The sequence below is a fragment of the Balaenoptera borealis genome (genome assembly GCF_965194805.1).
Source record: "Balaenoptera borealis genome assembly, chromosome: 5".
Classification (NCBI taxonomy): Eukaryota; Metazoa; Chordata; class Mammalia; order Artiodactyla; family Balaenopteridae; genus Balaenoptera; species Balaenoptera borealis.
This window is the reverse complement of record NC_138862.1, coordinates 84,526,263-84,540,248: the sequence shown is the minus strand read 5'-3', so window position 1 is coordinate 84,540,248 and position 13,986 is coordinate 84,526,263. Positions and strand designations below refer to the sequence as shown.

Genomic DNA, 13,986 nt, shown 5'->3' with positions numbered 1-13,986 from the left:
TTGATTTGCATATACTGAAGAATCCTTGCATCCCTGGGATAAATCCCACTTGATCATGGTGTATGATCCCTTTAATGTGTTGTTGGATTCTGTTTGCTAGTATTTTGTTGAGGATTTTTGCATCTATATTCATCAGTGATATTGGTCTGTAATTTTCTTTTGTAGTATCTTTGTCTGGTTTTGGTATCAGGATGATGGTGGCCTCATAGAATGAGTTTGGGAGTGTTCCTTCCTCTGCAGTTTTTTGGAAGAGTATGAGAAGGATGGGTGTTAGCTCTTCTCTAAATGTTTGGTAGAATTCGCCTGTGAATCCATCTGGTCCTGGGCTTTTGTTTGTTGGAAGATTTTTAATCACAGTTTCAATTTCATTACTTGTGATTGGTCTGTTCATATTTTCTATTTCTTCCTGGTTCAGTCTTGGAAGGTTATACCTTTCTAAGAATGTGTCCATTTCTTCCAGGTTGTCCATTTTATTGGCATAGAGTTGCTTGTAGTAGTCTCTTAGGATGCTTTGTTTTTCTGCGATGTCTGTTGTAACTTCTCCTTTTTCATTTCTAATTTTATTGATTTGAGTCCTCTCCCTCTTTTTCTTGATGAGTCTGGCTAATGGTGTATCAATTTTGTTTATCTTCTCAAAGAACCAGCTTTTAGTTTTATTGATTTCTTTGTTTCTATTGTTTCTTTGTTCTTTGTTTCTATTTCATTTATTTCTGCTCTGATCTTTATAATTTCTTTCCTTCTGCTAACTTTGGGTTTTGTTTGTTCTTCTTTCTCTAGTTCCTTTAGGTGTAAGGTTAAATTGTTTATTTGAGATTTTTCTTGTTTCTTGAGGTAGGTTTGTATTGCTATAAACTTCCCTCTGAGAACTGCTTTTGCTGCATCCCATAGGTTTGGATCGTCGTGTTTTTGTTGTAATTTGTCTCTAGGTATTTTTTGATTTTCTCTTTGATTTCTTCAGTGATCTCTTGGTTATTTAGTAACATACTGTTTAGCCTCCATGTGTTTTGTGTTTTTTACGTTTTTTTCCCTGTAATTCATTTCTAATCTCATAGCGTTGTGGTCAGAAAAGATGCTTGATATGATTTCAATTTTCTTAAATTTACTGAGGCTTGATTTGTGACCCAAGATGTGATCTATCCTGGAGAATGTTCCATGTGCACTTGAGAAGAAAGTGTAATCTGCTGTTTTTGGATATAATGTCCTATAAATATCAATTAAATCTATCTGGTCTATTGTGTCATTTAAAGCTTCTGTTTCCTTATTTATTTTCATTTTGGATGATCTGTCCATTGGTGTAAGTGAGGTGTTAAAGTCCCCCACTATTATTGTGTTGCTGTCGATTTCCTCTTTTATAGCTGTTAGCAGTTGCCTTATGTATTGAGGTGGTCCTATGTTGGGTGCATATATATTTATAATTGTTATATCTTCTTCTTGGATTGATCCCTTGATCATTATGTAGTGTCTTTCTTTGTCTCTTGTAATAGTCTTTATTTTAAAGTCTATTTTATCTGATATGAGTATTGCTTCTCCAGCTTTCTTTTGCTTTCCATTTGCATGGAATATCTTTTTCCATCACCTCACTTTCAGTCTGTATGTGCCCCTAGGTCTGAAGTGCATCTCTTGTAGACAGGCATATATATGGGTCTTGTTTTTGTATCCATTCAGCAAGCCTGTGTCTTTTGGTTGGAGCATTTAATCCATTCACGTTTAAGGTAATTATCGATCTGTATGTTCCTATGACCATTTTCTTAATTGTTTTGGGTTTGTTTTTGTAGGTCCTTTTCTTCTCTTGTGTTTCCCACTTAGAGAAGTTCCTTTAACATTTGTTGTAGAGCTGGTTTGGTGGTGCTGAATTCTCTTAGCTTTTGCTTGTCTGTAAAGCTTTTGATTTCTCCATCGAATCTGAATGAGATTCTTGCCAGGTAGAGTAATCTTGGTTGTAGGTTCTTCCCTTTCATTACTTTAAGTATATCGTGCCACTCCCTTCTGGCTTGTAGAGTTTCTGCTGAGAAATCAGCTGTTAACCTTATGGGAGTTTCCTTGTATGTTATTTGTCCTTTTTCCCTAGCTGCTTTCAATAATTTTTCTTTGTCCTTAATTTTTGCCAGATTGATTACCATGTGTCTCGGCGTGTTTCTGCTTGGGTTTATCCTGTATGGAACTCGCTGCGCTTCCTGGACTTGGGTGGCTATTTCCTTTCCCGTGTTAGGGAAGTTTTCGACTATAATCTCTTCAAATATTTTCTCTGGTCCTTTCTCTCTCTCTTCTCCTTCTGGTACCCCTATAATGCGAATGTTGTTGTGTTTAATGTTGTCTCAGAGGTCTCTTAGGCTGTCTTCATTTCCTTTCATTCTTTTTTCTTTATTCTGTTCCACAGCAGTGAATTCCACCATTCTGTCTTCCAGGTCACTTATCCGTTCTTCTGCCTCAGTTATTCTGCTATTGATTCCTTCTGGTGTAGTTTTCATTTCAGTTATTGTATTGTTCATCTCTGTTTGTTTGTTCTTTAATTCTTCTACATCTTTGTTAAACATTTCTTGCATCTTCTCGATCTTTGCCTCCATTCTTTATCCGAGGTCCTGGATCATCTTCACTATCATTATTCTGAACTCTTTTTCTGGAAGGTTGCGTATCTCCACTTTATTTAGTTGTTTTTCTGGGGTTTTATCTTGTTCCTTCATCTGGTATATAGCCCCCTGCCTTTTCATCTTGTCTATCTTTCTGTGAATGTGGTTTTTGTTCCACAGGCTGCAGGATTGTAGTTCTTCTTGCTTCTGCTGTCTGCCCTCTGGTTCCAGCTGTGTTTTGATTTCTTTTATTTGTATTGTAATGTTTTTAATTTCTAATATCCTAGTATATCTGAATGGTCTTTTTTTTTTTTTTTTTTTTTTTGGCTGCGCAGCTTGTGGCATCTCAGTTCCCCAACCAGGTATCGAACCCATGTCCCCGCAGTGGAAGCGCAGAACCCTAACCACTGGATAACCAAGGAATTCCCAGAATGGTCATCTTTTAATTACATCTTATTCTTTTTTTTTTTTTAATTTAATTTTATTTATATTTTTTATACAGCAGGCCCTTATTAGTCATCCATTTTATACACATCAGTGTACACATGTCAATCCCAATCGCCCAATTCACCACACCACCACCCCCACCCCCTCTGCTTTCTCCGCTTGGTGTCCATACGTTTGTTCTCTACATCTGTGTCTCAATTTCTGCCCTGCAAACCGCTTCATCTGTACCATTTTTCTAGGTTCCACATAAATGCGTTAATATACGATATTTGTTTTTCTCTTTCTGACTTACTTCACTCTGTATGACAGTCTCTGGATCCATCCACGTCTCTACAAATGACCCAATTTTGTTCCTTTTTATGGCTGAGTAATATTCCATTCTATATATGTACCACATCTTCTTTATCCATTCATCTGTCGATGGGCATTTAGGTTGCTTCCATGACCTGGCTATTGTAAATAGTGCTGCAACGAACACTGGGGTGCCTGTGTCCTTTTGAATTACGGTTTTCTCTGGGTATATGCCCAGGAGTGGGATTGCTGGATCATATGGTAGTTCTATTTTTAGTTTTTTAAGGAACCTCCATACTGTTCTGCATAGTTGTTGTATCAATTTACATTCCCACCAACAGTGCAAGAGTGTTCCCTTTTCTCCACACCCTCTCCAGCATTTGTTGTTTGTAGATTTTCTGACGATGCCCATTCTAACTGGTGTGAGGTGATACCTCATTGTCGTTTTGATTTGCATTTCTCTAATAATTAGTGATGTTGAGCATCTTTTCATGTGCTTCGTGGCCATCTGTATGTCTTCTTTGGAGAAATGTCTCTTTAGGTCTTCTGCCCATTTTTGGGTTGGGTTGTTTGTTTTTTTAATATTGAGCTGCATGAGCTGTTTATATATTTTGGAGCTAATCGTGTTTTTTTATCCATCATCTTCTCCCCATCCCCGCTGCCACCAATCTAGTCTAATAAACCTTTGTTTCTACCTGCACTGCTGCACTATTCTCCTAACCGGTCTCCCTGCGTCTGCTCTTGACCTCCTCCAATCAGATTTCTACTCTGCAGCCAGAGTGAAAAAGCAATTTAAAAAATGATATCCAAGTATTATTTGCCATGGTTAAAAACAATGTATCGCCACCCATTTACCCCAATCCCCTAGCCCTCATCCTGGCGGGAACTTCCAGCTCCATTAACTACTATTTACAGTAGCCCTGATGCCTTCCAATAATATGCTTCCGTTTCTGTTTCTTATGTATCTTAGACATTATTCATTGAATTCCTGCTGTGATAGGTAAAGGTTTAGCTCACAGAAAACACTGAAATGCTCTTCACTGCAGAGTCAAGTAGTGTATTAGTCTTTTTTTTTTTTATAACATCTTTATTAGAGTATAATTGGTTTACAATGGTGTGTTACTTTCTGCTTTATAACAAAGTGAATCAGTTATACATATACATATGTTCCCATATCTCTTCCCTCTTGCGTCTCCCTCCGTCCCACCCTCCCTATCCCACCCCTCTAGGTGGTCACAAAGCACCGAGCTGATCTCCCTGTGCTATGCGGCTGCTTCCCACTAGCTGGCTATTTTACATTTGGTAGTGTATATATGTCCATGCCACTCTCTCACCCTGTCACATCTTACCCCTCCCCCTCCCTATATCCTCAAGTCCATTCTCTAGTAGGTCTGTGTCTTTATTCCCGTCTTGCCACTAGGTTCTTCATGACTTTTTTTTTCTCCTTAGATTCCATATATATATGTGTTAGCATACTGTATTTGTTTTTCTCTTTCTGACTTACTTCACTCTGTATGACAGACTCTAACTCCATCTACCTCGCTACAAATACCTCCATTTTGTTTCCTTTTATGGCTGAGTAGTATTCCATTGTATATATGTGCCACATCTTCTTTATCCATTCATCCGATGATGGACACTTAGGTTGCTTCCATGTCCTGGCTATTGTAAATAGAGCTGCAATGAACATTTTGGTACATGACTCTTTTTGAATTATGGTTTTCTCAGGGTATATGCCCAGTAGTGGGATTGCTGGGTCGTATGGTAGTTCTATTTTTAGTTTTTTAAGGAACCTCCGTACTGTTCTCCATAGTGGCTGTATCAATTTACATTCCCACCAACAGTGCAAGAGGGTTCCCTTTTCTCCACACCCTCTCCAGCATTTATTGTTTCTAGATTTTTTGATGATGGCCATTCTGACCGGTGTGAGATGATATCTCATTGTAGTTTTGATTTGCATTTCTCTTATGATTAATGATGTTGAGCATTCTTTCATGTGTCTGTTGGCCATCTGTATATCTTTTTTGGAGAAATGACTACTTAGGTCTTCTGCCCATTTTTGGATTGGGTTGTTTGTTTTTTTGTTATTGAGCTGCATGAGCTGCTTGTAAATCTTGGAGATTAATCCTTTGTCCGTTGCTTCATTTGCAAATATTTTCTCCCATTCTGAGGGTTGTCTTTTGGTCTTGTTTATGGTTTCCTTTGCTGTGCAAAAGCTTTTAAGTTTCATTAGGTCCCATTTGTTTATTTTTGTTTTTATTTCCATTTCTCTAGGAGGTGCATCAAAAAGGATCTTGTTGTGATTTATGTCATAGAGTGTTCTGCCTATGTTTTCCTCTAAGAGTTTGATAGTGTCTGGCCTTACATTTAGGTCTTTAATCCATTTTGAGTTTATTTTTGTGTATGGTGTCAGGGAGTGTTCTAATTTCATACTTTTACATGTACCTGTCCAATTTTCCCAGCACCACTTATTGAAGAGGCTGTCTTTTCTCCACTCTATATTCTTGCCTCCTTTATCAAAGATAAGGTGACCATATGTGCGTGGGTTTATCTGTGGGCTTTCTATGCTGTTCCATTGATCTATGTTTCTGTTTTTGTGCCAGTACCAAACTGTCTTGATTACTGTAGCTTTGTAATACAATCTGAAGTCAGGGCGCCTGATTCCCCCAGCTCCATTTTTCGTTCTCAAGATTGCTTTGGCTATTCGGGGTCTTTTGTGTTTCCATACAAATTGTGAAATTTTTTGTTCTAGTTCTGTGAAAAATGCCAGTGGTAGTTTGATAGGGATTGCGTTGAATCTGTAGATTGCTTTGGGTAGTAAAGTCATTTTCACAATGTTGATTCTTCCAATCCAAGAACATGGTATATCTCTCCATCTATTTGTATCATCTTTAATTTCTTTCATCAGTGTCTTATAATTTTCTGCATACAGATCTTTTGTCTCCTTAGGTAGGTTTATTCCTAGATATTTTATTCTTTTTGTTGCAATGGTAAACGGGAGTGTTTTCTTAATTTCACTTTCAGATTTTTCATCATTAGTGTATAGAAATGAAATAGATTTCTGTGCATTAATTTTGTATCCTGCTACTTTACCAAATTCATTGATTAGCTCTAGTAGTCTTCTGGTAGAATCTTTAGGATTCTCTATGTATAGTATCATGTCATCTGCAAACAGTGACAGCTTTACTTCTTCTTTTCCGATTTGGATTCCTTTTATTTCTTTTTCTTCTCTGATTGCTGTGGCTAACACTTCCAAAACTATGTTGAATAATAGTGGTGAGAGTGGGCAACCTTGTCTTGTTCCTGATCTTAGTGGAAATGGTTTCAGTTTTTCACCATCGAGGACAGTGTTGGCTGTGGGTTTGTCATATATGGCCTTTATGTTGAAGAAAGTTCCCTCTATGCCTACTTTCTGCAGGGCGTTTATCATAAATGGGTGTTGAATTTTGTCGAAAGCTTTCTCTGCATCTATTGAAATGATCATATGGTTTTTCTCCTTCAATTTGTTAATATGATGTATCACGTTGATTGATTTGCGTATATTGAAGAATCCTTGCATTCCTGGGATAATCCCCACTTGATCATGGTGTATGATCCTTTTATTGTGCTGTTGGATTCTGTTTGCTAGTATTTTTTTGAGGATTTTTGCATCTATGTTCATCAGCGATATTGGCCTGTAGTTTTCTTTCTTTGTGACATCTTTGTCTGGTTTTGGTATCAGGGTGATGGTGGCCTCGTAGAATGAGTTTGGGAGTGTTCCTTCCTCTGCTATATTTTGGAAGAGTTTGAGAAGGATAGGTGTTAGCTCTTCTCTATATGTTTGATAGAATTCGCCTGTGAAGCCATCTGGTCCTGGGCTTTTGTTTGTTGGAAGATTTTTAATCACAGTTTCAATTTCAGTGCTTGTGATTGGTCGTTCATATTTTCTATTTCTTCCTGGTTCAGTCTCGGAAGGTTGTGCATTTCTAAGAATGTGTCCATTTCTTCCAGGTTGTCCATTTTATTGGCATAGAGTTGCTTGTAGTAATCTCTCATGATCGTTTGTATTTCTGCAGTGTCAGTGGTTACTTCTTCTTTTTCATTTCTAGTTCTATTGATTTGAGTCTTCTCCCTTTTTCTCTTGATGAGTCTGGCTAATGGTTTATCAATTTTGTTTATCTTCTCAAAGAACCAGCTTTTAGTTTTATTGATCTTTGCTATTGTTTCCTTCATTTCTTTTTCATTTATTTCTGATATGATATTTATGATTTCTTTCCTTCTGCTAGCTTTGGGGTTTTTTTGCTCTTCTTTCTCTAATTGCTTCAGGTGCAAGGTTAGGTTGTTTATTCGAGATGTTTCCTGTTTCTTGATGTAGGCTTTTATTGCTATAAACTTCCCTCTTAGCACTGCTTTTGCTGCGTCCCATAGGTTTTGGGTCGTCGTATCTCCATTGTCATTTGTTTCTAGGTATTTTTTGATTTCCCCTTTGATTTCTTCAGTGAACACTTCCTTATTAAGTAGTGTGTTGTGTAGCATCCATGTGTTTGTATTTTTTACAGATCTTTTCCTGTAATTGATATCTAGTCTCATAGCGTTGTGGTCAGAAAAGATACTTGATATGATTTCAATTTTCTTAAATTTACCAAGGCTTGATTTGTGACCCAAGATATGATCTATCCTGGAGAATGTTCCATCAGCACTTGAGAAAAATGTGTATTCTGTTGTTTTTGGATGGAATGTCCTATAAATATCAATTAAGTCCATCTTGTTTAATGTATCATTTAAAGCTTGTTTTTCCTTATTTATTTTCATTTTGAATGATCTGTCCATTGGTGAAAGTGGGGTGTTGAAGTCCCCTACTATCATTGTGTTGCTGTCAATTTCCCCTTTTATGGCTGTTAGTATTTGCCTTATGTATTGAGGTGCTCCTATGTTGGGTGCATAAATATTTACAATTGTTATACCTTCTTCTTGGATTGATCCCTTGATCATTATATAGTGCCTTTCTTTGTCTCTTGTAATAGTCTTTATTTTAAAGTCTATTTTGTCTGATATGAGAATTGCTACTCCAACTTTCTTTTGATTTCCATTTGCATGGAATATCTTTTTCCATCCCCTCACTTTCAGTCTGAATGTGACCCTAGTTCTGAACTGGGTCTCTTTTAGACAGCATATATATGGGTCTTGTTTTTGTATCCATTCAGCCAGTCTGTGTCTTTTGGTGGAAGCATTTAATCCATTTACATTTAAGGTAATTATCGGTATGTATGTTCCTATTCCCATTTTCTTAACTGCTTTGGGTTTGTTATTGTAGGTCTTTTCCTTCCTTGTGTTTCCTGCCTAGAGAAGTTCCTTTAGCATTTGTTGTAAAGCTGGTTTGGTGGTGCTGAACTCTCTCAGCTTTTGCTTGTCTGTAAAGCTTTTGATTTCTCCATCGAATCTGAATGAGATCCTTGCTGGGTAGAGTAATCTTGGTTGTAGGTTTTTCTCCTTCATCACTTTAAGTATATCCTGCCACTCCCTTCTGGCTTGCAGAGTTTCTGCTGAAAGATCAGCTGTTAACCTTATGGGGATTCCCTTGTGTGTTATTTGTTGTTTTTCCCTTGCTGCTTTTAATATGTTTTCTTTATATTTAATTTTTGATAGTTTGATTAATATGTGTCTTGGCGTGTTTCTCCTTGGATTTATCCTGTATGGGCCTCTCTGTGCTTCCAGGACTTGATTAACTATTTCCTTTCCCATATTAGGGAAGTTTTCAACTATAATCTCTTCAAATATTTTCCAGTCCCTTTCTTTTTCTCTTCTTCTTCTGGGACCCCTATAATTCGAATGTTGGTGCGTTTAATGTTGTCCCAGAGGTCTCTGAGACTGTCCTCAGTTCTTTTCATTCTTTTTTCTGCTCTGCATTAGTTATTTCCACTATTTTATCTTCCAGGTCACTTACCCGTTCTTCTGCCTCAGTTATTCTGCTATTAATCCCTTCTAGATTATTTTAAATTTCATTTATTGTGTTTATCATCGTTGCTTGGTTCCTCTTTAGTTCCTCTACGTCCTTTTTAAATGTTTCTTGCATTTTGTCTATTCTTTTTCCAAGATTTTGGATCATCTTTACTATCATTATTCTGAATTCTTTTTCAGGTAGACTGCCTATTTCCTCATCATTTGTTAGGTCTGGTGTGTTTTGACCCTGCTCCTTTATCTGCTGTGTGTTTTTCTGTCTTCTCATTTTGCTTATCTTACTGTGTTTGGGGTCTCCTTTTCACAGGCTGCAGGTTCGTAGTTCCCGTTGTTTTTGGTATCTGTCCCCAGTGGCTAAGGTTGCTTCAGTGGGTTGTGTAGGCTTCCTGGTGGAGGGGACTAGTGCCTGTGTTCTGGTGGATGAGGCTGGATCTTGTCTTTCTGGTGGGCACGTCCACATCTGGTGGTGTGTTTTGGGGTATCTGTGGCCTTATTATGATTTTAGGCAGCCTCTCTGCTAATGGATGGGGCTGTGTTCCTGTCTTGCTAGTTGTTTGGCATAGGGTGTGAGCACTGTAGCTTGCTGGTCGTTGAGTGAAGCTGGGTCTTGATGATCAGATGGAGATCTCTGAGGGATTTTTGCCGTTTGGTATTACGTGGAGCTGGGAGGTCTTTTGTGGACCAGTGTCCTGAAGTTGGCTCTCTCACCTCAGAGGCACAGCCCTGATGCCTGGCTGGAGCACCTAGAGCCTTTCATCCACACGGCTCACGCTTTCCACAAGGAAAATGTTCCAATGGATTAAAGTCCGAGCCCCCACTTCCAGCTGCACCCGGTTCTGGTGCTTTTCCCACAGCTGAGTCGGTGAAGCAAAACTGGCCGAGAGGTGCCACTGTCACTCCCACTTCGCAGCTCACATCTTATTCTTGTTTCTTGAATATAATCTATTCTTTCACCTCTTTGAGGATATTAGTGACAGTTTCTTTAAAGCCTTCTGCTAGTTGCATTTTCTCAGTTTTTTCCTAGTTCCTTTTTCAGTACATCAGTTCTGCTGTAATGTGACATATGCATTCCTAAAATCACTGTGCTATGCAAAATTACTTAGTAAAAACCACAGGGCTTATGAAAATGGGATTGGGGTACAACAAAAACTTTGTCAGTAACACATTTAAAATAAAAAGATAAGAACCTAATGACAACAGGACTTGCTAAATTATTAAGAAATACGTAAATACTACAATAAATATGGCACTTTATCTTGAAAATGACCTGAAGTTTACTTGTGGAAGTGGCCATCAGAAGTATTGCAACTTGTGTGTTATTGTGAAGTATTGGAAGGAAGGTTATCTGAAAACAGAAGGAAAGTATAATACCAGATGTGAATGGTTATGGCTCATAACACACATGGTGACCTGAGGTAGCTTGCTAGCTGTTTGAGGTTTGTATATTTCATGTATTCTGGATGCAGTTTTCTGTGTTCACCTAGTGTTTCTCACAGATGAAACTGTTCGTAATCAAACGCAAAGTTCATATTTTGCTCAAATTGTTCCCTTATATATCAATCTCATTGTAATAAATTCTTGTGTTTTCAAGACAGTGTTATAGCGGAACTGCCTGTCATTTGTTTTAGACTCTCTTTACCTTTTCATGTAAGGTGATATCCTCAAATGAATGCTAATCTTTGGTTTTCTTTACAAGTCCAAAAGTTTTCCCTAGAAAAGCCTGGCAGCCCAGCTGTTTTTGGGGGATATCCCCAAATATCAGTATTGGCTTTTCCTCAGTTTACCCAGAGAGAATAACTGCAGTTCATATTTCTGCTGCTTGTTCAACATAAATTATCCACCAACTCTATAGATGAATATGAACCTAAAGATGCCACAGACTTCAAAGAGTATATAGGTTTTAAATATTTTGTATTACCCTGTTTTGTTTCTGTGGCATCTTTAATTATTTGCTTGTGCTCGGATTATAAGTAAGAGTACAAAGTTTTTTTGTTTAACATAATACCCTGAACATAAAGGTTTGTTTTCTTTTGTTTTCTATCTCTAGGTGGAGTATGTGTTTACAGATAAAACTGGTACACTGACCGAAAACGAGATGCAGTTTCGGGAATGTTCAATTAATGGTATAAAATACCAAGAAATCAATGGTAGACTTGTATCTGAAGGACCAACACCAGACTCTTCAGAAGGAAACTTATCTTATCTTAGTAGTTTATCCCATCTTAACAACTTATCCCATCTTGCAACCAGTTCCTCTTTTAGAACCAGTCCTGAAAATGAAACTGAACTAGTAAGCAATTTTTAAGTTAATAAATAGGAGTTTCATTTGAAATAGTAATTCTTTGTTAGTTGGTGGGTTGTAGGAGAAAAAGTTTAAATGTTAGTGGGGCAAGGAATATACATTTGAAATGTTTATCCTTTGATTCAGCACTGAGAATTTATAGTCATAAGCCAGCTTAACTTGTCACTTAATATGCATCTACTTTACGGAGGGAGGCTCAAGAGGAAGGGGATATGGGGGCATGTGTATGCATATGGCTGATTCGCTTTGTTGTGCAACAGAAACTAACACAGTATTGTGAAGCAATTATACTCCAATAAAGATCTATTTAAAAAATATAAATAAATAAATTAAATTAAATGTTCCACTAAAATAAAAAATATATATGCATCTACTTTAGTTCTCTGGGTACTTAAATGGGACTAAGTTAAGGAAAGCCCTTTCTGCCTTGAAATAAAGAAGACTTTGCTAAGGAATAGAGCTTCTGAGATCTCAGTTCTTCCACAAAAGAGTTTTCACCTTTATGTGCAATTTGGTTATGCCTCCTAAAAATATACTCAGATGTTGAAGGGTCATAAGCAAATGTGACATTTTACTCTTGGGATTCAGAAGCAACCAACTATTATTTATGCAATTCAGAATTGTAGCACTCTTGTTCTACATCTTAGTTTATCAAATTATGAGCTGTATTTATTGGCATTTTTTAGAATTTTGTTTTTGGTTTCCTACATGTTCCTACATGTTATTTGGTATTGGTATATTTTATTATGAATATTAATTATGTTTCTGCAGATTAAAGAACATGATCTCTTCTTTAAAGCAGTCAGTCTCTGTCACACTGTGCAGATTAGCAGTGTTCAGACTGATGGCATTGGTGATGGTCCCTGGCAAACCAACCTTGCACCCTCCCAGTTGGAGTACTATGCATCTTCACCAGATGAAAAGGCTCTCGTGGAAGCTGCTGCAAGGTAGTTTAAGTCTAATTTTCAAATCTTCAGAAAAATACGTTTTAAATGAAAATGTGAAAATACAAGAACATAATTTTAAATTCTCAGACAAAATTCAGAAACAAAGGTATTTTATTTTTACACATTTTTTTACACATAAAGGTATTTTATTTATATGTATATATTTTTACACATAAAGGTATTTTAAATGAGAATTTGAAATGTCATTAATTTTGTTGTCAAGCTTGCATTAAGTCATATTTTGAAGAAATCTCTTTAAAAGTCTGGTTACTGTGAAATACGAACAATATAATTTGTGAGAAATACTTGTGTATGTATTGTTTTAGATCTACTCTCACCCTTCAAGTTCTTAAAAATAATCCTATACTCAAAGGAAATAACTTTAAAATACACCTTAAACTTATATTTTAAATGTTTTTATTCAAGTTAGTTATATTGTGAATTATAAAATATCATCCTTTAAATCTTATATTTCTTTCTCCTTTTATTCCCTAGATTCGGCATTGTATTTATTGGCAATTCTGGAGAAACTATGGAAGTTAAAACACTTGGAAAACTGGAACGGTAATTTTTTTCTATATTGTAATTTTCTATATATTAAGTGCTTACTATAGAACAGGAATTGGTAAACTATGACCCAGAAACCAGATCTGGCCTACAGCCTGTTTCTGTACAGCCTGCAAACTAAATTACATTTTTTAAGTGTTTTCCAAAACAAAAAAATATGCAGCAGAGATCATATATGGTCTTCAAAGCCTAAAGTATTTACTGTCTGGCCCCTCACAGGAAAAGTTTACTGACATCTGCTCTAGAATGATGTCAGTATTACATTGTATCTCATCATGGTAATAACAGTATAATGCTCTGAAACTTTCATCTGTATTTTAGCTTAATGGTTCTTGAATTTACTTATGTGTTTATTTTTACACATTCTTAGGGAAATGAGTTTTGTAAATTTCTACTCACTAAATAAAAACTTCCTTATCTTTCCTATGATTTTTATCTTTCAAACATTAAGGAACCCGTTGTATTATTTCCAGTATTTCCACTGTTTGATAAATTAGTCCATTCTTATCACATTCATATCTTTCGTGGTTTTATCATTTCTGATCATATCTCAGCTCCACTTGTGCTTTTCCAGACTATGCTTTTCTGAACTAAATATTGCCCAGTCTTTGGCTACATTTATCTGGAAGCCTGTCTGGCTCATTTTATCAACTTATAAACCATTCTACTCAGTGTTTTTCTTTGAGATGTGCCAAAACATTCCATATGAACATCATTGTATAAATTCATCCAGAAGACTTTTCAATCCACACCTGACCCATCCACACAAATTCTTTTACAGCTCCCTAGAGAGGCCTTTGTGTCCCCCAACTGCACACACATGCCCTGTCGTAGGTTCAGAATCACTGCTGTAATGAGCCTCTCTTACTAATGTGAGTGTTCGTATTTCTCAGGTGTGTTTAGGCAGAAAAAAGAGTTGAGAATCAGT

General features: G+C 36.8%; 1 protein-coding gene across 10 annotated transcripts in view; it reads left to right on the top strand.

Annotated features, from left to right (window-relative positions):
- ATP11B (ATPase phospholipid transporting 11B (putative)) overlaps positions 1-13,986 on the top strand; it is a 141,171-nt gene that overhangs the window by 59,159 nt on the left and 68,026 nt on the right. For all 10 annotated transcript variants that reach the window (XM_082393906.1, XM_082393907.1, XM_082393904.1 and 7 more), the window contains 3 exons: positions 11,290-11,532; positions 12,316-12,491; positions 12,987-13,055. In XM_082393906.1, coding sequence (XP_082250032.1) covers positions 11,290-11,532; positions 12,316-12,491; positions 12,987-13,055 — 488 coding nt within the window. The remainder of the gene's footprint in view (positions 1-11,289; positions 11,533-12,315; positions 12,492-12,986; positions 13,056-13,986) is intronic.